A 24,457-nucleotide genomic window follows, 5' to 3' on the forward strand; every position below is an offset into this window, starting at 1 on the left:
GAAGTTCCTAAACTTATATAAACCTTGTAGAAACCCTGGTAATGAAATACCTTTGACAAATGAACTCAGATTTGCCAACAGATTATATTTCAAGCACAGCTTTGGGACTGGGGAAAGTTTCTGGAAGTGAAAACGTACATGATTGAGAGTCAGGAGTCCTATGTCTGGTCCAGGCACTGCTGTTATGTGGCAAGGGGCAAGTCATGTAAACTTTATGGGCCTCCATTAGGGGACCTGGACAAATTCTCTCAATCATGTGTGGGACCTTTTCAAGCTTCCCATATCTTCATTCACTCTGCCTCCTTACCCAGTATGAAGGGTAGAATATTTCAAACAGAATGCTCTTCCACCAGGTGAAGGGGGTGAGGTGGCACACACAGGGGTGGTTAGGGTACAAAGGTGTGCTCTTTGGCAAGCCTTTGCAATATTCCCAAATCTTGGAGCCAATTATGGTACTCCTCATATTTCTAAGACTACAGGAAGTAGGTTCATTCATTTCTTCATACAGTGTCCACTAGCCAACATTTACTGCACATACTCAGGACAATGTGAAGCACAGCTGAAAGACCCAGAGCCCCTGAATTTGTGGAGTGTATGTTCTGTGGGGAGGAAGTATCATGAAATAGCTAGTTACTGAGTGTGATGAGTGCTCTGAAGAAGTAAATGTGGCTGAGGATGAGTACTCCAGGCTTAGCTACGGCTGCTCTGAGGAAGTCCTGGTTGACCTGTTATCTACAGGGCGACTTGGAATTAACCAGGAAACCCAGGAAGGGGCACATTTGCTTCCCTGATGGAGAGAGAACTGTGAAGAGGATGGGAGAGCGGGTTTGGAGAACACTATGAAGACAGCCTCGTTCTAGAATGTCACGCTGAACTGTGGGCAGCCTTGTTGAATTAAAAGGCCAGGGGAAGTGGCTCCCTGAGACCACAGTGGGCACTTCTACCAGCCGATGCTGCTTTCATGTCCCCACCATACCACTTCCTGCGCTCTGAGCTATGGAACCAGCAGTAACCACACAGCATTTCTGGAACTTAAAATGCTCCCCAGTGTCGGCTCTGACCTGAAGCCACCATTCCTCAGAGTCCTTAACATCTCCACAGCACAGGGCAGTGTGGGTCACAGAACAAGTGGCTGTGGAGTATGACACCCAGCATGCTGTGCGAATGTTGAGAGGATATTTCTCCTTTTGGTCTTTCAGTTTTCTGCTCATCAAACCAGTAAATCTGGGCTTTGAGGATGGTGGAACTACCAGACTTTTACGTAAAAAGTGGGGACAGACTTTTACTTAAGCCTTAGCAAGCCACTGGACTCGGCAAAGCCATTGCATATATTTGGTAGGTGAACTGGTTCCACTTTTGCAGTGGAGGCCACATTTCCACACATTGGTAGAGCCCAAGGTGAAGAGCTCACCCCTGTCTGTCGGCTGCTATCCTCCCAGAAGCCTGCCCTGCCAAGCATGGCCATGACTGGAGGGCCCCGAGCTAAAACTCAGGTGTATGCAGTGCTCCTGGCTGACCTGTCCACTGTGCCACAGAGGGGAGGGGAGCAGTCATAGCCGTGACTCGTGCTGCCCCATAAAGGAAAGGAGCTCATCAGTAAGCCCCACTTCAGGCATCCCTGGTCCAAGCTCAAGTTTAGAAGCTTATGTGTCATCTTTTCTTTGTAACCATAAATCTGTGCTCTCAGGCCTAATTCTGTTTGTTTGTTTTTTTTTCCCCTTTGCTTTCAGGAGAGTAGATCTGGAGACACAAACAGCTGTGTTGAAGAAATAATTCGGGTAAGGAGATTTTTTTTCTTTTTACAAATCTTACCAATTGGTTGGACTAGATCCCAAATAGAAGGAGGCATGTGGCTGTGTTGTCCAAGGAGCCTATTGTTTGCTTCTTGTTTGAGGTTTACCTTTTCTGAAGGCAATCATATAAGTTGTCCAAATGCCGCTTTACAAAAGCAATTCTTCTTTTAGAAATCTAGGAGCTACACATCAACCCAGTGCCTTTGTACAGGCTGAGGTGACACTGTATTAAAGTGATCAGCTGGGAGACAGAAGAACAGAGTTGAGATGAAAAATATGGTCGTGCTTACATTTGGATGCCCCCATTTGTCAGCCTACTATTTAAAAGCATCCTTTAATAGTCCTTACTTCCCAGTCAGGCAAGGGTTGCCTTGTTAGTTTTCTCCTAAACTTAATTAGAATCAGAAGCACTCTGACAAAGAGGTGATGCTCACTGTCTGAAAATTTATTTCCATATTGTTTTGCATCTTACTAACGTTTTTGCCTATTACTGTCTGACACTGTCCTTTTCATCATCATCATCATCATCTCTAGTAGATACCCTTTATGAACCAGTTTCACACCCAGATTCACTTAAGCTGGGCTCTCCTGCCATATTAGTGTTTTCTTGAGTATTCAAACTTGTAATCAGGATGTCATCTTCAACCCATATTTTTTCTTCACTCATATTTATTCAGGGGAGTGACCTAATAATTTACATTCTCAAAAAGCTGATATTACACTGGGAAAAACACCAAGACAAATTAGACCAGATGGGATGGCAATTCCCTATAAAGAAAAAACCTTTATTTTAATATGTTTCTAACTTTTGGACATCCTACACACTTTTTCTTGAATTGCTAATGAATGACAGTAATATAATTATTTGGTTTAAAAATTTACATTAATCATCACATTGTTTTCAGAGGCAGATTTTTTTTTCTTCCTGGAAAGCATTATTTCATGAACCTTTTAATTCTCAACTTAACCAAAATAATTAATTGAAGTTTGATCTGTTGAGTTCATAATGATTTTTGTTTTTCTGGCAGAGATTAATATAGAAAACAGTTGTCAAAGTGGGTAGCTTCATTTCTGGCATTTCATATATGTTAAATAAAATACATATTGTATTTTATATCTGTATTATCTCTAACCTGGAGCTTTGTTTCAGATTAAACAACAAATTAGTGTGAAGTGCTGATATACTTGCCCTATTTCTCTTTTGACATACTTTCATGTTTGGAATCCAAATATTCAGTGATAAAGCCATCTTCCTTTGATTGGTTATCGTATTTATGTCAGCAAAATGCTAATAGCATTACACATCTCTCCTTTGATTTCACTATTTTTAAAATCCGACCCCTTCTTATCCTTCCTTATCTTTTCTGAGGTTATGGTAGAAATCTGTCATTTGACCTTTCTTTGCCGCACTCCAAACAAGGCTTAAAGTGTGAATACAGGCTTGAGCAATTCACACACCAAAAGGGTATAGTTTAGGTAACATAAAATTCACTTAAACCGAATGCTGCCGTCAAGAGTTTTAAGGCATTTTTTTTTCAGAAGAGAGCTGAAGAAAGTCTTATACCCCCTCATCCCACTCCTACTTCCTGATATTCCTACTTCCTCATATTCCACTGGCACTGGCACTGCCAGAGCCTGCCTGGAATCAGTCATGGAACAAAAGGGAAAGTCTGGACCAACCAGATCATTGATTTGTAAGCATGTGCAAGGTAAAGGGCAGTGGAGATGATGAACTCATCAGGAGATAGCTGAGCTCTCTTTAATGTTCTGATCTTCCTAGAGCCCATGATGAGTGGTCCAGGATGGGAGATAGTATAGGGTCAGAGGAAACAGAGGTGATAGTGGTGCTGGTGTTGTCCAGGTGGGCCTTTTCTCTGTCCTCACCTGTCAACCTGTGGTGTTAGTAGCCGTAGTTGTTGCTGAGGGAGCTCCTAGATGATCACGCCAGTATTCCCAGGTTTTGCCTGGAATGTTTTCCTGGCTGTCCTCTGCCTCGCTCGCACCAGTCATTCTTCAGGGCTGTCTTCCCCGCTTGTCCTAAGCATGTCCTCTCTTCCAAACACAAGCACAGGGCGTCTTCTCTGTTACAGCCTATTGTATTTATTGTGTATCTGCCAGATGTCAGTATTCCTCCCACACCATGGCCCCGATGTCTGGAATTGAGAATCAGGATCTTGTTGAATGAATAAATAGATAAGTGAAGGAAGGAAAGAATCCTCCAAGGGAGAAGGAAGAATATCATTGTGATAGCTCACAAACAGATTCCATTTACTCTAAATCTTGGGCATGACGTATTGGCTTAAAAGCAGTGGGTTCCCATGGATAGATAGTCTTTGTGGAGCCCAGTTTTCCTTGTCACTTTCTCTCCCCTTATGATCAGCGAGGTAAACCTAATGTGGTCCAGGTCACCAAGGTACTTGGTACTTATAGCCATCTCTCTCTCTTATTGTGGAGAATGAGCAGGTCATAAAGGCGCCTTAAAATAATGAAAACTGAGATATTCATTTAACAAGTGTTAGCATGTCCTTTCCATGTGGGAGGTACAGGGAGAACAATAGCAGGCCAAACAGACATGACCCTTTTGAAACCAGTGATGTGCTGGAAGATATAGATACTAAGTTTTATTTGTAATCTTATAAGTAAATGTCTAATATTAATTGTGACGAATACTCAGGGTGACTCTAATTTTAGGTCTTTCATGAGGAAGCAACATTTGGACCAATAGTTGGAGTTTGAATAGAAAATTGGTATAGGAGAAAAATGTTGAGGCTGCCAGCAGAGAAACAGGAAGAGTTTGGCTAGTTAGGGACCCACAAAGGGCAGTGAGCCCAGAGTGGCTAGAGTGTAGGTGGGAAAACTAGGCAGGAGAAGCTAGGTAGGGCTGTTCCTTCTCAGTCATGTTTAAGATATGTATAGGGGAGCCAGTGAAGGAGCTGAGCCAGAGTAACGTTATCAGATTAGCTGTTTAGACACTCTACTCTAACTGCTTTGTGGAATGGATTGAGAGGAGAAGGGGAAGAAGAAAGAGGAGGGGCTGCTGCAGCTGTCCAGATGAGAGATGCTTGGTGGGGCACTCACGGGCATGGAAACATTGAAGGAGATGCTGGTTTGAGGGGGAGGGATGAAATAATAAATTAATTTTTTGACATGTTGAGTTTGAACTACCTTTGAGGCAATCCAGTAAACATGGAGAATGTAGATGAGCATACATCCGTCTGGGGCTCAGAACAGAGGTCTAAAGCTGCAGGCTAATTTTGTTGGTAATAAAGCCACAGAAATAGGTTAATCTACCCGGAGAGAGGAGAGACCGAGAGGCAATGAAAGCTGAAATTCAAACGTATAAGGGTCAGGGAGAGTAGGATCCCCTTGCAAATGAAAGTGAGAGGGCATGACTCAGGAAGTTGAGGAGTAATAATGGCCATGGAAAGTCCCAGAATCCAGGGAAAGAGAGTTTCAAGCTCAACAGTGTACAGGATTTCTGAGGGGAGAAGAGAGACAAGAATTGAAAACCACTCTGGATTGGACAACAAAAAGCTCATCAGTGGTTTTATTGCATGCTGTTTCTGTGGAGTAGAGGGCGCAGCATCCAGACAAGAGAAAACTGAGAATATAGCATCAGTGAGTTGAAAGAAATTTTATGAGGAAAGGCCATGGTTCCCATTCAGGGCCTTTCCATCTGCAATCAATCCTATAGATAATAACAGGTACCAAATGATGAAGAGCTAACATTTGTGGAACATTTATTACAAACGAGGAACTGTTCTCAGTTTCTTGCTTGTGTTAACTCATTTAACCATCACAGATGCCCCATGAGTCAGGCACTGTTAACATCCCCATTTTACAGAAGAAGGAAGTTAAACACAGCTTGCCCAAAGTCATACAACTAGAAAGTAGTAGAGCTGGGATTTTAACGAGCACAGTCTGGCATCAGCACCCTCTCTATCTTATCTATCAAGCTTTCTTATTTAAATGAAGAAGTCCCCCTGGCTCAATAATGAAACCACTCAGGCATTTTGCCATGAAAGGGAGGTTTCCCATTTCCACGTGTTTATGATTCGGAAGTGCCAGATCATGCATTTGTGCACTTGAACTCACAGAGGTTTTATGGCCAACGTTATCAACCTCATCTTTAAACTTCTTCCTTTCCTCTCTCTTATTTTTGCTGAGGTGACTGTTTTCAAGCCATTTGAATATTACATTATATTCTAAAGTGTAATTATTTTTTACTCTTACTCAGAGAATTTTAACCCTGGGACCTAATAAATCTGTGTATTATTGCAAAATTCAGTTAACCGAGGGAGAAATTATAACTGAGTTCTATGAAGATGGGCGACACAAGCTAGGAGCCCTCATGGTTGACATATGTTTGTAAGAGACAGTTTTTTAAGTTACACTATATTTCATTCTTAAAGGTTCCAGTGCTGTAATACTTAGGTGCTTTCTGTAGCATTATCCATTAACGTAGAATGGCATTAACATTTGTTCAGCAAATAAAATCCGTTTACAACTTAATGGGGTTGTGCAGGGCTGGAATCTAGGATGCACAAATTTTATGCAAGACAGCTTTAGATGGAGTTGTTGAGGAGTACTACTCATAGCGTGGTGAGCCTTCCTAATAAAGAAGCCAATGATTGAGATTCTGGTTTGGGCTCAAAGGACGAATTTAGAGACAATTTCCACATAACATCAGAGCCGATTATCTTCTTAGTTTTCATCTTTAGTCACTAATTCAGTTCCAACTTCATAGAAATCTTTATAGTGAATATTTACATAGAGTTGCATTTCTGTTGGTAGGAAAAGGGTAACTGGTACTTGTTTGGATTCTGGAGACCCACATCAATTTCTTGACACTACAGTTGAACAACTTCTAGCCCAAAAGGAAACTCCTTTCCTAGAAAGTTAAGGAGCCTGCTGGACAAGATTTTCAGTTTTGATTCTGGGAGATCTGTGAGTGAGGAAAGCATTGAAAGCACCATCGTATGACGTGCACATTATCATGGCCCCCTGACATTTCAGACCCTCATGTGGGCCAAGACAAACCTTGTGCTTAAAAGTCTACATTTAATGAAAATATATTAGCCACTCTATAGAAAAAATAGAGAACAAACAGACAACTTGTTTTAAGTGACCTATTTGGGTCATTTGAAAAAATGGACCTCAGTCCAATCTCCCCTGCTTTAGACCAGATGGGCTTTTTTTTTTTAATTTTTTTTTTTTTAACGTTTATTTATTTTTGAGACAGAGAGACAGAGCATGAACGGGGGAGGGTCAGAGAGAGAGGGAGACACAGATTCTGAAACAGGCTCCAGTCTCTGAGCTGTCAGCACAGAGCCAGATGGGCTTTTTTTAACTCATGCTCTTTCCTTTATTAATTATTTCATTTGTTTCAAACAGTAAAGATTTTGTTAGTGACAAAATGAAGCCCACAAATGGCAAAATCAGTCCATGTATAGCTTTTCAGGAGCCCCATTAATACATCCCATTACTTGTTGTAGTGAAATAAAATCAAAGCAAAAGTAAACTTGATGTAGGCCTAGAGAAATTGACCAGACAAAACCTACAAGTCTTGTCCAAGATGAATTATTGTTTGGTAGTGTTTTGTTTTGATTTTTCTTTTCGTATTTGATCATCTGAATGGATAGAGACAGAAATACCACAATTTATATTTTATTTTATAACCATAGATGCATTTTTACGAGATGTTATTATGCTAGTCCTTTTGGCCAAAACCACAAACCCTACTTAAATGACTCCATTTCTGCTTGCCAAGGGCATTTTTGTACCTGTGAGGAGTATCCAATGTTTCAGGGCCATTTGGCTACTCTCTGTAGACTTTGCGATGACTCTAGAGGTGTTCAGTTTCTAACAGACATGAGGCAAGAGACCGCTCTAAATCAGAATTTGCTCTGAGCCCAGAGATTTTGGGGTGATGGCCAGAGGAACCTCAGAGGTCCAGAAGCTCCTGTTGTGCACAAAGGGCTTTGCCTTTCTGTGTTTACCTGTCTTGTTCTGATGCATACCATTAGAAATTACAAAGGCATTTACAGAACCATGGGGATAGAAGCCCAAAGGAATGTTAGCAGCCCATGTAGCTAGAGGCATGTGGGAATATACTTTCTGCTCTGACAGTCAAGAGTGAATTCTGATACTTCAGCTGATATCTTTTCATGGGTGTTTGTCAATATTTTACTATGAAGGTGCTGACTGAAAAAAAGAGGAGATAACACAAATGGCATGTTAACAAAACCTAGATGCCACTGGGTGTCATGGAAACTAATGGTGCTGTGTGCCTCCTGCTGTACCCAGGCTGGTAAAGACTAAGAGATGTGCAAGGGAAATGTGTCAGCCAGCCAGAATGCATGAAGGGCTGGGCTTCAGGCAAGGTCAAAGACCCAGTTTCAGTTTCTCAGGAAGATATTTGGAGAGTCTCAGCATTACATTAGAGGACCAGAAGATTAAAAATACTTGATTTTGTAAGTGTTCTGTTGCTCTTGCCTTATAAGGTACATCAAGAGATCAAAGAAATGAAGAGATTGAATGTCACTCAACAAGTGGTAGATTTACTCTGTGCCTTTAAACACTTGTAAGACATGCAAAAGGGACCAGATGCTTATAGAATGAGTAAGAGAGAGAATGTAGGGAAGAAAACAAACAGCTCCTCTGAAAGGTGCTTTGCAGAGTCCTACCCCAGCAACATGGGAGTGTAGGAGGGTGGGACAGAAGCAGAGACTGCGGTCGACTGTCAGAGTATATGTGGTCCATTGGGTTATACGGTGTCACCCATCCATGCCGCTCAGCTTTTCACAGCACCTCGCGGTATTTTGCTTCTTTGTGTTTCAGCGAGTTATCATTTCCAGAAAAATAAGTGCTTGACCTTGGATCACATAGAGCAAAACTTGCAAATTCTTATCTTTATCCAAGAATGAAGTTTACCATTGCAATGTGTTTTTTGTTTTACTTACAGAAAATACCAATACACAGATTATGATGTCTGATACTTTCAAATGTATAAGTTCCCAAAGAACATATTTATTTTTAATCTTTGGTTCCCTTAAGTGCTGTTGTTCAGCAGTACAGTGCTACTATTTAGTGCTAGCCATTTAATTTGCTTCATGTCCTTTGCTAAATTTACCTAATGGAACGAATGCAATTTTATTTTTTCTTTCCTATTTCTGTGCTTAAGTATAATATAAGCATATGTGTTCATTGGACTTTGAAAACCTTACCAAAAATCAAAACTGATAATTATTTATATAATTTTTATTTTAAGTCCTTTTATAAGGAATATTTCAGAGTGCTAATTAAAAAGCACAAAAACAGGGGCACCTGGGTGGCCCAGTTGGTTGAGCATCCAACTTCAGCTGCAGTCATGATCTCATAGTTCGTGGGTTCGAGCCCCGTGTCGGGCTCAGTGCTGACAGCTCAGAGCCTGGAGCCTGCTTCAGATTCTGTGTCTCCCTCTCTCTCTTCCCCATCCCTGCTCATGCTCTGTCTCTCTCTCTCTCAAAAATAAATAAACATTAAGAAAAAAAAATTTTTAAGCACAAAAACATTAAAATATTAGCCAAAGTGATATTAGTACTTAAAATGTGCAGACAAATAAGATTCTCCTTGTTTGTAAAAGTATTTTTGGAGTGTGATGTATGTATATATGCATGCGTGTAACCTTTGTGTCAGGAAATTTCTGGCATAAAGAGTCCTGTGACCTTCTTCACCTCTACCCTACATTTTATGCTTCTCTCTCTCTGACTTGGAAATTCTCTCAGGCAGCTGGTTGTTGCAAACACGTTCGTGAATACAAGTCACTGAAGACCTCTTCCTACTGTTTCCATCCCATCAAGATTCCATAAGGGCATGGCCATCTTTCCCCCAGAGAGCTTGCCAATTTTAGCCTGTGACTGGCACAGCCATGTGTGAGGCATTGCCCTCCTTTGAGGAGGGTCCCTCTGTGGACGCGCCCCTCCATTAGCAGGGCACCATTGTGCTTGGTCCCTTGTCCACTCTCAGAGCCTACATCAGCCCTGAGTCCCTCCAGGACTTCTGGGATGGAGCAGTGAAACCTTTTCTCTAGCAGCCAACTCTGGGGCTGGATCATGGACCCCTCTAGGCACCCAACCAGTTGTGACCTCTCATTTATGCTGAATCCTACTTCCAGGGCAGGATCACATTAGCTGGCCTGTGCTATTTCCCTTAAACAGTGACTTGCTCCCACTAGAGCTCACTGTCAACGTGGTCTTCACCAGGCATTGCTGCTCTAGGTGTCCTGCTGTCTCTCCACCTTTGCCCAGTCAGTGTTCCTCAATTTTTTCTCATTATCCTCTTCTAAGGAATCTTACAAGACACTCTTCCTAATTGCTACTCAACAAAATTCTAATACCACAAATATATTGTACATCTATGGATGGTATGTGTATCTGTGATTTATACATAGAGAATAAGACTTTCTCATCCCCAAGAATGAGGTTGATCTGGCTTAGCCAAGCCATTCCCCTTGCTCCACACCTCTGACATCTGCATCTCCTTCCTGCCCCAGCAGGAGCTCCACCTTCTCTGGAACTCAGGAAATAGATGCTATTAGCATGAAGCCCTCGTCCTGCTTGCTTCACTGGCCAATTTGCCATCCTCTGTCCTAGGCACTGGGGGTACTGCAGTGAACAAAATAGGCCTAGACTCTGCCTTGCCAGACTTCCCACGTTCTGACCTTCTGACAGACCTGGAAACTTACCTGAATCTCACCTACCCCTCCTTCCCTCTTTCCTGACTTCTGGCCAATCCCTCTGCCTGTGCTTTGGAGTCCCATTCACTACTGCAGCCAACTCAAGAGCTGACAAGTACCCTCCAGCCCCCATCTATTGTAGTGTCTTGTCCTCAGGGTAAATATGTACACATTCTTTCCATCTTTGGAAAAGAGTTTCTTCAAATCTGTACTCCTTGTGGCTCTTCCCTTTTTCGGTAGACTCCCCTGGCAAAAGTCCCTATGTGCCTTCAGCTCCACTTTCTCATCAACCCACCGCTGTCCAGTTTCTCCCCATCCACTCCTCTGAAACCATTATACCAGGGTCAACGGTCCAGGATAGCTTCCCACTAAGCTCAGAGACCATTCCCAGTATGATCTTTTGTGGGGTATTCAATGTGCTGACTGCACATTCCACTTTAAAATGCACAGGCCTTAGCATCTCTCACCACACCCTCTTGGGTTTATTCCCAATTGGTGGTCCATTTCTTCTTGGTCTCCATGGACCTCTCTTCTTGCAACTACCTTTATCCCATATGTGTTAGTATTCCTAGGACTTCTGTCCTAGCTCTTTTTTCTTCTCACAGGCTACAGTTTCTCCAGCTTCTAGTAATATTTGTGCCATGATGGGTGTTAAGTGTGTATCCCGAGCCCAGCTCTGTTTCCTGAGTTTCATGCTCATCTGTCCAGCTCCACTTATATGTGTCATGGACCCCTCCACACTAATGCCACCCCATACCTCTGCTGATTCTTCCTCCAGCAGGGGCTGTCCTCATCCACCTGGCTTCTCAAGCCATTGGATTCTCCTATCCACACTTGCCACATTCAGTTCTATACCCAGTCTGTCAGTCTGTCTCATGAATCTCCCTCAAATAAGTCTGCTTCTTTCCATCCCTGTGCTGCCCTCCTTGTTCAGTCCATCATCCTTTCCCACCTAGATTGTTCCATAGACCTCCTCCCTGGCCACCTGCCTACCAGCTGCCTCCAGTCAGCTTCCCCAGTGTAGGAAGAATCCGCTTTCCAAAGCATGTTTGCTTTAAAAACATTTTAGTGGCTCCCCTCTGGGTTCAGGACAGAGTCAGATTCCTAGATGTGGTCTGTAGAGCCACACAAATCCTAGTCCTGTATCACATTCCAGCCTTATCTTTGGCTACTGCCCATCCCACACTCTCTACCCCACTTCTGCTAGAGTAATGTCAACACCTCTCCCTCACCTCTGGGCTTATCTCATGTTCTTCTGTACCCACAGAGCATGCTCTGTCTACCCCTCCCCCCAAATTCCACTGTTTTCCTGCTTATCTTCCAAGCCTACCTTGAGATGTCACTCCCTCCAGGAAGCCTTCCTGATTCCCAGAGTCTGAGTTAGAGGCTCCTATTCTGTATTCCCCAGGAAAGCTATTGTTTATTCTTATCATTTCACTTATTATCTTGAGTCACAATGGTCGTTCTTATCCCGCATTAGGCTGTTACTGTCTATCCCCAGGGGCTGTCAAAATGACATGTCAAAATAATGCATGTTTAATAAATACTGAATATATGGGTGGAGAATAATGAATGGATGACTTTGACGTTTTACTCAATGTCTGTTCCTGCCCTCTACCTTGTCCTTCCAATCCTGCAACAAAAAATGTTGAGGTGCTATGCCCCTAAACATCAGTTCTCCAAGGACAGCCAAGACTGTTGTGTGACCTGGGAACATTAGGATGCATTCTACAATTAGCAGAAATGCAAGAGAGATGAAAACTCACCTCTTAACTCCCGAGGGTTGGAAGTGAAAAGGAGTCCAGCAGCTTTTGCTGGCATACACATCGGGAGAGCTCAGACCTTCGTATCTGCTGCTTATGTTCTGATTATCTTTCATGAGACTGAGTTTTTCATTTTGATAGATAATGAGTATAATGTACAAGTTGAAGAAATCAAGATAATAAATTTGCAGGGATAATTTGGTTAATTACCATGTTGCTGCTCATAGAATCAAGGGCTGAAAGTCAAAGCTATTTCCACTGCTAATATGCTCTGTGGAAAGCAGTTCTTAGAACAATTAAAACACATCTACCCAAAGCGATCAACTCAAGATATACATTTTAAAATTGTATTTTTAATCATGAAAACTTCACAGAGTGTTTTCTGTTACTTTTTCAAATTAAGGGGTGTGAAATTAAAAATTTGCTACAAATTACTATTGTACCCACAGAGAGAAGTTGAAAATAACTTCTAAAATAGAAGATGATAGTTTGCAGATTAAAGAGATAAGGGCCTTGAAAAATTAGACCATCTATCTAGATATTAATCATATATTTTAAATAAGACATTTTCTATAGTTCTTTTATTCATAATTATTTAGATCAGCATAACCTGATAAAACTTAGAAACCTAATTTTTTTTTTCCATTTCATTTATATGTTGTTTTGTAAGTTTGGAGAAATTGGATCTGTAGTTGTGCAATTATTTTGTTTTTATGGTAGTTGGATGCAATGCAATGTAAGTGTTTTTTAAATGTAGGAATTGGGGGCACTCCCACAGGTGGCTCAGTTGGTTAACCATCCGACACTTGATTTTAGCTAAGGTCATGATCTCATGGTCATGAGATTGTGTCCCACGTCGGGCTCCACACTGAGTGAGAAGCCTGCTTGGATTCTCTCTCTCTCCCTCTCTCTCTCTGCCCCTCCCCATTAAAATAAATAAGCATTTTAAATAAATAAATAAATAAATAAATAAATAAATAAATAAATAAATAAATAAGCAAGCAAACAAATAAAAATAAATGTAGAGACCGGAACTCAGATATTTTGCATAACTTTTAGAATGTGCTCCCATATTTATGGGCATCTTGTTTTGTTCAGATTTTCAAAGCTGTCCACACAGCCCGTAATTTCAGAATAGGTGACCCAGCATCGACATTCTTTAGCCTCCTGCATTAACTAGGTTTTGCATGTGTAGGTTGTCCCATTTGCACATAGTACCATTCCTGGGCCTACTTATATCTCAGAAGTTCTGGAGAAGTGCTGTGTTCAGTACCACTGCTCATACCTTCACTCTCCAGAGATCAGCCCTCTACCAAATACTGTTTTTCTAAACAATTTCAGTTTCTGATGATAAATCAGGAAACATACACCTCTTCCTGTGTCTCCAGTTATCAGGTTTGAGAACAATTGTCACATGCTAACAGTAGCGGCTTTATTTTCTTCCCTCTCTCTCTCCTCCCACTAAAAAGATGTGCCTGTTTGTGAGGATGTGTATCTTTTTCTCTCCCTGAATTTCTTAGGACATTATAGAAGTTATGACCAGTTATGGCAGTTCACTGTTTATTATTACAGGTTTTTCAGTACAAGGTTTTAATTTTAGTGGCTTATTTTTGTGTTGTAATTCTAAATAATTAGAGATCTGTGGTTGTGTGGAATTAAAAATATTAAAGATTTCATGTTATTTTTTAAACAAAATATTTACGAACATTGATTAGGCTTCTGAGCTTTGATCAAAAATCTTAAGATCAGCAGGCTTATTATTGATGTATTATACAATAATTTAAAACTCTATCCTCAGCTACTTGTAAATATCTTTTTAGTAGTCTCAAATAAAGATTTACTTCTGTATGTAGAGTACATATTTCTTTTTAAATTACCCTGAGATGCTTTATTAATTAATTTACTATTATCAAAATACTTATATCCACACATTTTTATGAATCATTTTAGTCTTCCCTCCCCTGGCAATAACTTGTGACCTAACAGTATTTTTGGTCCATTTTTAAACATGTTTTTGAATTCAGTTTAGTGGTGTATATTGGGAGGTGGGCTGGAGGAGTGAAGAATAGGCTTTTCAAAATAGAACCTTTAAATTTAGCTAAAAATGTTAGTAACAGCTACTAAAAACTGACCAATCCCTGAAAACCTACCCAGGCTGCTTCTCTGGAAACCAAATTACATATTAAGACCCTGGTAATTCTGAGACTCAACTCGAACTACAAAAGCCATTTGAAAATCCCATTGCATATAACTAGGGAGAAAGAGGCAAGGAAGGTAAGAAAACCGAGCCACATGCAATGAAGAAGATGGTATTGCACAGGAAATGAAGTGCAACAGGTTCTTTCCAGACAGTGAGATAAAAACCTCTCCTCTAGTCTGCAAAATATGCATTTATCATTCTGACTTTTTAACTTCCTGTTTACTTGTTTATTCACCGTCGTCTCTCACCAGCCTCTTCACACCCATCCCAATCCCAGACTCTGGAAAAAGACAAAAAATGAACACTGAGTTCTTTTGGAGGCTAGTTCGTTATTGTTGTATGAAATGAGGAGCCCACTGTGATATGAATAAAGACTCTGAAGCAGATTCCTAACATGTTTAAAGTGGTGTAAATGGTGGGGGAGGAGGGGTCATTGTAGCTGGCATCATCTAGAAAGATCATCAGCAACCCTTGAATAGTTGAAATGATTAATCACTTCAGCACAAAAGAACACAAAAGGAGATTTGTTAAGAATAAGCAGGGGACAGAGTGCTAGCTCCAGGGGTGACATGCTTGTCTGCTTAATAATGTATTTTTAAAGTGTGTGCCACATCAAAAGCAAAGCACATGCAAATGGAGGAAGATGAAAAGAAAAGGCAGTGAGCAAAATATTTGGTGAATTAGAACAAATGTTTAGGAAATCAGATGAGCAGTAATTTTGATTTGAACATGTTAAAGATGCATTCCCTTCCCCTATCCTCTCCCCCACCCCCAGTGTGCTAGAAGCACTGGGAAAACTCATGGTTCCTCGAGGGACATGTGCTAGACCTTGGACACTGAAAATGATGAAGAGCTGATCAAATCAATATTGCATCATAGCCTCCCTGTATTTAAGGTGCAGGATTTGAATAGCTCCTTGGACTAGAGTGAATTCCATGGCTTAAAGCATCAGAAAGTATCATAACAGCAACGCTTAACATGTATGGATGGTTAACCGTGCCCTTAATATCTATTACCCCTTTTAATCGTCACAGTGATCCTATATGCTGTCATCCCCATTTTACAGAAGAGGCAGTGGAGACGTAGAGAGTAACTAGGAGACGTGGTTAGGATTTAAACTCAGGTCTCCGGAGCCCAAGCTTGTAAATGTAATGCAGTGCAATTTTTTTTTAAACTATGAATATTTTCAAAACAGAAGACTGAGCAAATTCTTCTTGTGGGGATACATCAAGACTCTCGCATCTGTACCACTTTTTTCTTATAGTCTTGAGGAAACAAAGGGATACATGATGGCTGCATCTGTTGCCATGGTGGTAAGAAGCTGCAAAGAGTCTGTAAGGAGTTAGATTGAGGATTGGTACATGCCATGTGGCATGAGGGATGCACAGTGAGCATAGAAATACCGCTGATGGTTCTTTAGGAATTGATCTCAAGTGTATATTCATGTGTAAACTAGTTACTAGTAATATGCCTTCAAACTCTGGGTTCTTCTGCATCAGCCTTTGTTATATGCTGCCTTGTATGGAGCTGCACGTTACTGCCCATATTACCCCTAGTAAGAGCAACATCAGTCAGTGCTGTCCTCTTCCCCACAAGGCAGGAGGGTAAAAAAGGATAGTCCAGAATTCCAGGTGACAGAAGCCCAGGCACCGCTGACCGCATGGGTGTGCGTCGCACCAGAGCTCCAGCTTGTGCATCAGATACTGCTGTGTTCAACAACAGCACTGCCCCAGACCGGCTGGGTAACACTGAGCCAATATAGATTTCAAGACAGTGCACATTTTGCCCAGAAAAAAAGTCATTGTTCTTACTCACTATTTGATATGGTTGTAACACCCATTGCTGGATAAATTTGTGAATACACACATCTTAGTGAGTCAGCATCTAACAAAATATTTTCATTCATCAGAGGCAGTTCTGGAGGTAAACCAATTTTGTAAATCTGTGATTGAAATAAACATTTTATTTTGGAACTGATGACTGTTAGCTGCTGGTATACTTGTGGTTAGGGTAATCGAGTATTTTCAGATTCATTAGCGATGAATTTCAATCTATGATATCTAGCTGTAGAATATTTGTGAAATTATCTTTACTGCTGCGAAACGATTGCTTTGCTAAAGGCTTCCTGGCTATAGGAAAAGATTGGCCTGGGATTAACAGCAAACCCCACTAAAGAACCTGCTTACGGTTTCTTTAAAACTTAGTGTTAATAGGAAAACAAAAGTGTTGGAAATCATTGAGTTTGACTGACAAACAATAAAGCTTGGAATAAAACCAAAGCCAGTGGGACATTATAAATTACTTTACAAAAATGGAGTTTTTTATACAAATGTTCAGGTGCATGTACTAAGTAAAGTGGCTGCAGAGGGAATGAGTGCAGACTACACCCCCTGGTGGAACATTTGTTTGATAGGCAGTTGATAGCTTTTTATCTTGTTAATAAGTACAGTTAAAGTGCTTATTTAAATTTCTTTGCCTTTTTAGTTGATTGTAAAACTATGTCAACTTATGCCTATAAGTTGCTTTTCCATGTGTATGGTTATACTAAGTATGCCTAATTATAAATCCGATTACCCAGGCAAGGTAATTTTTATAATATGTGTTCTAGTCTGCTGTGTTTCTAAAGATTCCTTTTGAGAGCTCACAAAGGATTAAAAATCATGCATAACTTCTAACTTATAGCAGTATTTTCACATTGAAATACACTTGGTACATTGCTTGGAACAGCTGGCAAATGACATAGAACCTTCCTACTTAAATATAAATCCTTTCCACATATACTTATTCAACCGAGGAGAGCAATGTAAAACTCGGAAATCTACTTGGACTTGAAAGGATAATGAATTAAAATAGTGGAAGTCTTCAAAGGGGTAGGTTCAGAAAATCCTCAGCTTTTATATAGACCCTTAAAAGAAGACACACAAAAAAGAAATGGGTTGGCATTTTTACACCATGTATGAAGGATTATTTCTTTTCAATATGGTATTTTCAGTGATGTACAGACTTAATTTCAATTAGAATGAGATTGCCTACATTTCTGTATGATCTTGTGGCACCCAGCAATCATCTCGATAAGTGCTTGAATGGTTTATTGAAAATCTGACTTCATGAAAAAATGGACTTATTAAGTATTTAAAGACATCTTATATACTTTCAAGTATGGGACATATTACTTGTTAAATTATATTCAGTGCCTTAAGTTATTACTGTTAAGAAAGCCAGACTCCTAGAGTCTAGAAATGAATAAGAGCTAGAATTTTATATATAGATAATTTATGTCTTCATGGGGACTCAAGCATCTAAAATTATAAACTTAGTGTTGCCTCTGATAAGAATCTATTCTTGAGTAAATTAATTTATAATGTTATGTATCAGTACTTGAAAATGAAGAACTGGGCCTACATATTCAACATAGTAAATAATTTTTTTAATGCTTATTTATTTTTGAGAGCAAGTCAGAGTGCAAGCAGGGGAGGGGCGGAGAGAGAGGGAGACACAGAATCCAAAGCAGGCTCCAGGCTCTGAGCTGTCAGCACAGAGCTGGATGCAGGGTTCAAACCCATAAACTGTGAGATCATGACCATTGGGACACTTAACTGACCGAGCCACCCAGGCACCCTAATAGTAGGTTTTCTAACTGATTGTCTTGTCTGCCTGTGGCCAGCAGTAACATGTGCTTGATCCAGGTTGGTTGTGTAGCTCAAAAGAGATTAAGGATTGCACACAGCTTGGTAAGGTACTATTAAAAACAGTAATGTCTCAGCTCAGAGCTGCAGAAAGAAGGTAGAGAGCTAGAAGATGCACTGCTTCCACTCTTACAACAAGAAAAAAGCTAGAGAAACAGCAAATTAACTATTTAACCCATAAAAGAACTGGTATCACAGGGCAAATGATTAACATAAAATGAGATGAGAGAAAGTCACCTTCAGGAAGAAATAAGGCCTAAGCATTTGCTTATGTGGGACACCACCCAAGGCCATGTAAACCAGTAAGAAGATTCAGCTAGAAACTTGTAATGAATTGCTAGTTAAGTGCGGGCTCACAGGAGAGTGCCACAAACACAGGGAGGGTTTCACTCTCTTTTGGCTTTTCCTCCACCAGACACTCATGGGAAAGACCAGGGAGCATACTGAGAAGTCTCTCTTGTGGTACTGGCTGGGGGACACAGGGGAGGGAACAGCAGTCATTTCCCAACCTCCATCCAGACCCAATTCCTCTATTTCTCTGACTGACTGGAAGTCTTCATCTGCACAAAACTGCAACCTGCGAGCACTGGTGGGGCAGGGGAATGGCAACCACCTCCAAAACTGAACTCAGACCCCTCTCCCTGTCATTTCTAAGAAACAAAAGCCTTAATCTCCAGAAGGAAGGGCAACTAAAATGCATTCTGAGGTCCCTAGAGGAGGTCCACTGTACCTGGGGAAGAGAAAAGAAATAGCTCTACCCCTAGGGATGGTGCAGGAATATGTGCTACCTAACATTACATCTGGAGAGAGGCCTCACACGAAGACTCATGTTCACAGTGCCTACTTGAAACCAAGTCTTAATTAGAACATCAGAGACTGTCTTCCCTCCCCAATTCTCTAACCACCACACTAGCAAGCAGTGAATAGAAATGACACTGGGATCCACTGGAAGAGTCATGCATAGGAAAGACCCAAAGTTGAGTGGGGAGATGCCTAGGCAAGCAGAGAGCAAACTTCACATCCAGACCAATTACTAACTAGATTAATACAAACCTTAACACTAAAGACCTAACAGAGGGACTCAGAGTGTACTGCCCTATACAGTATGTATGGCTTTTAATACATACTTAGGAGACCTATGAAAAGGCAAGAAAAACACAATCTGAAGCAACAAAGCAATCATCAGAAAGGGAGTTTTATGTGACACAGACGTGAAAACAACAGAGAACTTAAATGGCTACAATTAATATGTTAATGGCTCTGAAGGAAAAGGCCTCTAAAATTATAAAGTTAGAGTTTACCTCTGCTAGGAATCTAAAATCATACAAGCAGAATCATGTAAGTAATTTAACTGGGGAGATAAGAACTGTAAACTATAAGAGAGAGAGCCACATGAAAAAAAAAATGAGAAATGGAGAGCACAGAGAGATGGAGAATGCCTTTGATGGGTTAATTAGCAGACTGGACGCTGCTGAGGGAAGAATCTAAGAGCATGAAGATAAGTCAATAGAAAATACTCAAAACGAAAACAAAGATATAAAAATATGAGGAAAAAAAAGAGAGTATCTAAGATCTTTAGAATAATATTAAATTATAAATGGTGTGATATTCATATTATTGGAATCCCGGGGGGGGGGGGGAAGAGAACAAGACAAAAGAAATAATGACCAAGAATTTTCAGAATTAGTGACAGACCCCCAAACCACATATCCCAGAAGCTCAGACTCAAAGAATACCCAGCAGTATGAATACCATCATATACACACACATACCCCTCAAGGTATATCATATTCAAACTTCTGAATACCAAAGACAAAGAGAAAGTCTTGAAGTTAGTCCAAGAAAAAAGACACATTACCAACAGAGGAATTAAGAATGACCAAAGACTTCTCACCAGTAGCCAGGCAAGCGGTAAGACAATGGAGTGACATCTTTAAAGTGGTAAAAGAAGAAAAAGCTGTCAACCCAGACTTGTCAGCAAAAACAAACAAACAAACAAACAAAACCTTAAAAGTTAAAGAGGAGTAAAGAGTTTTGCAGATAAAAACTGCGGCAATTCATTTCCAGCAGACCTATAAGAAATGTTAAAGGAAATTCGGAAGCAGAAGGAATATGATGTAGTCTGAAACTCAGATCTACACACACACAATAAGAGCATCAGAAATGGAATAAGTAAAAGTAAAACAGCCGCAGAAGCATGTAGTAAATTCCGAAGCCAAGAGCCAGGCCTTATGCAGAGTTCTTTTATTTACTGTTTAAAATGCAACTGTTACAGGGGCGCCCAGGTGGTTCAGTCGATTGAGCATCCAAGTCTTGATTTCAGCCCAGGTCAGGATTCCAGGGTCGTGGGATTGAGCCCCACACTCAGTGCAGAGCCTGCTTAAGATTCTCTCTGCCTCTCTCCCCTGCTTGCCTGCTTGCTCGCACTCTCTCTCTCTCTCTCTCCCTCTCTCTCAAATTAAAAAGTAAGTAAGTAAAATACAACTATTACATACTATTTAATGGAAATAGAGTTTCAATTTGGAACGATGAAGAGGTTTTGTGGATGGATGGTGGTGATGGTTATACAACAATACAAATGTACTTAATGCCACTGAACAGTACACTTAAAAACGGGTTAAAATGGTGAGTTTTATGTTATATATATTTTACCACAATAAAGAATGTAACTGTTCCACCCAAGGAGTACCCAATAGGATGCAGACATACAGCACCTCTGTGTTTGGTCACGTGGTTTCTCGCAACCCTTTTCATGGGCTACTTCTTCTCCTGCCCATAAATGAAATCTTAGTAGTTTCCATGACTTTACCATGCACTAGTAGATGATTCAAAAGTCCTTCAGTCATTCTTAGTGACAGAAAATCTCATTTCAATAATTAAAGTGCCCAGTAATAGGGCATCATCAAAGCTCTGAACTTCACTGAAAGTTAAAGATTTTCTTCCCCCAACTAGGGCTTCCTTCAGGCTGGAATCCCAGGAGGGAAAGAGGGACATGGGAGTACCTTCTCTATTTCACTGTCTTACATTGTTCTTTTTTCAGCTGGGGTTTCTGGCTTCCCCAGGGCTAGAACCAGAGTCACAAAAAATGCTAAGGAGCCAAACAAGTCATATTTGGCTGTCCCTGTGTGCTGACACTGGTACTCTGTGGTGTCGGTGGGTCTCTTCTTTGGGGAAAGAGCACTGGTTCTTTATGGGATGCTTTAGTAGTTCCAGAAAGATTTTTCCCCACTGTGAACATCCACTTGTAGCTTCTTTAATGAAGGTAATTCATCTGTAATCCATGACTCCTTGTTCTCTCCATGTTCTTGTCCAACCCAGCTTCTGCATCCATGTATATCTTGTCTCTCTGTAGGTCCCAGTGCAGTCTGCATGCGACATAGCCTTCTGTGCTGCCTTATCAACCATTCAGTGGCTGCTCTCATTGATTTTTCCAGGCTTTAGTTAGGTATCCCCAAGCGCCCAGAACAAATATAAAGTCCCCTGAAGGTGGTTGATGTGTGCATATGTATGTGTATTAAAGCCCTTTCATTTAGGCTTGAGGTGAGGAAGAACTGTCTCCCTTCCCCTCACTTACTTCAGAGGAGAGAAGGAAGCATTATAATGTTACATAATATTACAGCATCTTTCTCCAAAGAAATTCTGGTTCTGGGCCTCAGATGATATTGAGCAAAAAGTCATAAAACTCTCTGAGCCCATCTCTTACAAGCTTCACCTTGCCTTGGTATACTTTCCTTGGATGGTATGGCATCTGCTGTTTGTTCTAAATAAAAAACCAAACACGAGTTCCATTTTCATATCGTGTTCAGGAGTACTCAATTTTACCATGATCTGGAGGCACGTGTTTAGCTAGAGGGTACACTTGGTAAGAGGTTTACCATTTTGTTCTATGCTACTGTAGTACCTACCATCTAGGTTACAAATAAAGCACAAGTTGTTCAGAAAACCTGACATCTCAGATAGACACAAGGCTTTTACCAGGTAGAAATAAGTATGTCTGCTCTCCTCTAATTTTCTCACATCCTCAGCCTTCTTAATCCTTTCATAGTTTCCCCCTTACCTTTTAAAAAATGTGTATAATGAGTTTGGTCTCAGACGAGGTACACAGATCTCGCTGAAATCATGAGCCAACATCTGCAAGAAGGTCATAGTGCCTAGGCCTTATTAAATAGTCCAAGCCAGAATCTGGTTCTATAACTTCAATAGGACCAGCCAAAGGACAAAATTAAGTCTTATTAAGAGCTAGTCAGTTTAGTAAATGTTTATTATCCTGTGTTTCCCAACACTACTTAAAGGGCTATTTTTAAAAGGTGATTTTAGTTTTGGAATAAAACTAGGACAACAAACCACTTACACAAATGGTATCTTTGTTTAAAATGATACCACATCACCGTGTGATTGAGCTACAGATGGGACTGGTGCGTTCTAATCTTTAGAGATGTCTCCAGTAAGCAATTCCACAGCCTCCCTCCTCGACGCCCTTCCAACCCGGTCCAACAATGGCTGTCATGATACACAGATTAGCATTGGTACCTAAAGATACCCTTGAAATACTTGTTATTTAGACCATGTTATCACATGGCATGAAAATGTTGAAGAAAGGAAACACAGACTTTTAAAAATATGTCAGTATTTCCTGATTATCTTTTTTTTAGGCCAAACCCTTCATTTTGACACTTAATGAATAAAATGCCCACATGGCAAGAAATGAGATAATGAATTGTAAAAAGACATAATCAGCAATGACTAAATAATTAAGGGAATTGAAATGCAGAGTCATTTGGGAATGCATTAATAATAACACGATTTGTTCCATATGCTGAAGAATTCTGTTTTTAGAAAATCAATCATCACACATGCTCCATAGCAAAAAGAAAAAAAAATTAATGTTGACTAATAGGAACTGTAATTAGATGTTCTGCTTTTAAACAGCTGAATAAAAGATGAAATCATATAGAAAGTATATTTAGACACAAGTCAGAAAGTAAACTGATTATTATTCATAGTGCTGTTAATAGGAACTATAATTTATGCATCTAGTGGGAATTGTGTTAGGCAATTAAGGTAGGGAATCACACTCGACTTCCCTTTATGCATTTACATTTATGTATTTTCCTCTATTGTACCGGGGACTCTCTTTTTTCTCATCTTTGACCAGCTTAACCATTAGAGTCACATCTTGAGGTAGTGCACAGTGAACATTTGGGGGTTCTGGGACTTGGAAGGTCTTCCCTCCAGAGGGTGCTGCACCAGGATTCTGCTCGGCCAGTGTGTACCATGCACCTTTGTCAGGCATTGCCAGTGGGAGATTGTGACTTTTCAGCTTCTGTTAGTGTTTCACCTTCAGAGGTTTCTTCAAAGCTTCCTAGGAGGGAAAGAGTAATGTCTGACTTGGAAAGGCTGCTGTGGGCAGCCTCTAAAGTAGAGAGAGTGGGAGGTAGTGACCCAGCGCAGTCACTGTGGACTGGCTCTGGCTGTCCAAGCCAGTCAGCAGGAGTGGCCACGTTTCACTAATCGTTGGCACCTCTCTTCAGCACAATACAAAAATCACTCCTTTTGTTTTTTTACGGTGTGACATTAGAACAAATCTGTGAGATCATGGTTAAAATGAAGAAGTTCCTGATTTTCAGATTTTCCATTAAAATGATGTACCTTTTTGGAGAATAAAATAGCTTATAGTGGTTAATAGGAGTGCAAGATTTTAACAGAATTCCACAAGCTCCCTGGCTGTCTGTGTGTATATACATAGTTGCCAAGGCACAAAGGCTAAAGCTGCCCTGCAGGTGCATTCTTTTATTAATACAAAAAAAATTGAACCGTAAAGTGAGCAATTCCTTTTAACTATGGATGTGAGGTGTTCACATTGCTCTGCTGTTCCTCAGCCCTACAGTGACTCTGCCTGTATGAGCAGTTCCTCCTGTCCCTCTCAGTCAATTATTGTGTCCCTGTCCACAGCATGGGTCGGGGACAAGCACTCAATTCTGGGGAGACAGTCTCCTCAGCTCTGCAAGAGGCATGCTTTGTGTTCTTCATTAAGTTTCTGAACAACCTCACATCTTTTTTTTCCTTTCATAGAATAGAAACATGATCTCTTACTGCTCTTTTGGGCAATATATGTTGATATGACACATACTATAAGGGTTTTGCAGTGTGGGTAATAGAAAGAACACTGGACTAGAACTCTGCATACCTGGGTTTGAATCTGATTTTGTGGCCTTAAGGAAATCCCTCTGTGCCTCAGTTTGCGCATCTATAAATCAGAGATAACAATGCTTTCCTTATCTGCCTTGCAAAGTAGTTAT

At 40.6% G+C, this 24,457-nt stretch overlaps 1 protein-coding gene across 3 annotated transcripts in view; it reads left to right on the top strand.

Moving 5' to 3' along the window:
- The window catches only part of AFF3 (AF4/FMR2 family member 3), a 567,801-nt gene that overhangs the window by 288,266 nt on the left and 255,078 nt on the right, over positions 1-24,457 (top strand). For all 3 annotated transcript variants that reach the window (XM_042931993.1, XM_042931995.1, XM_042931994.1), the window contains exon 6: positions 1,731-1,778. In XM_042931993.1, coding sequence (XP_042787927.1) covers positions 1,731-1,778 — 48 coding nt within the window. The remainder of the gene's footprint in view (positions 1-1,730; positions 1,779-24,457) is intronic.

This window comes from Panthera leo, chromosome A3 (genome assembly GCF_018350215.1).
Source record: "Panthera leo isolate Ple1 chromosome A3, P.leo_Ple1_pat1.1, whole genome shotgun sequence".
Lineage (NCBI taxonomy): Eukaryota > Metazoa > Chordata > Mammalia > Carnivora > Felidae > Panthera > Panthera leo.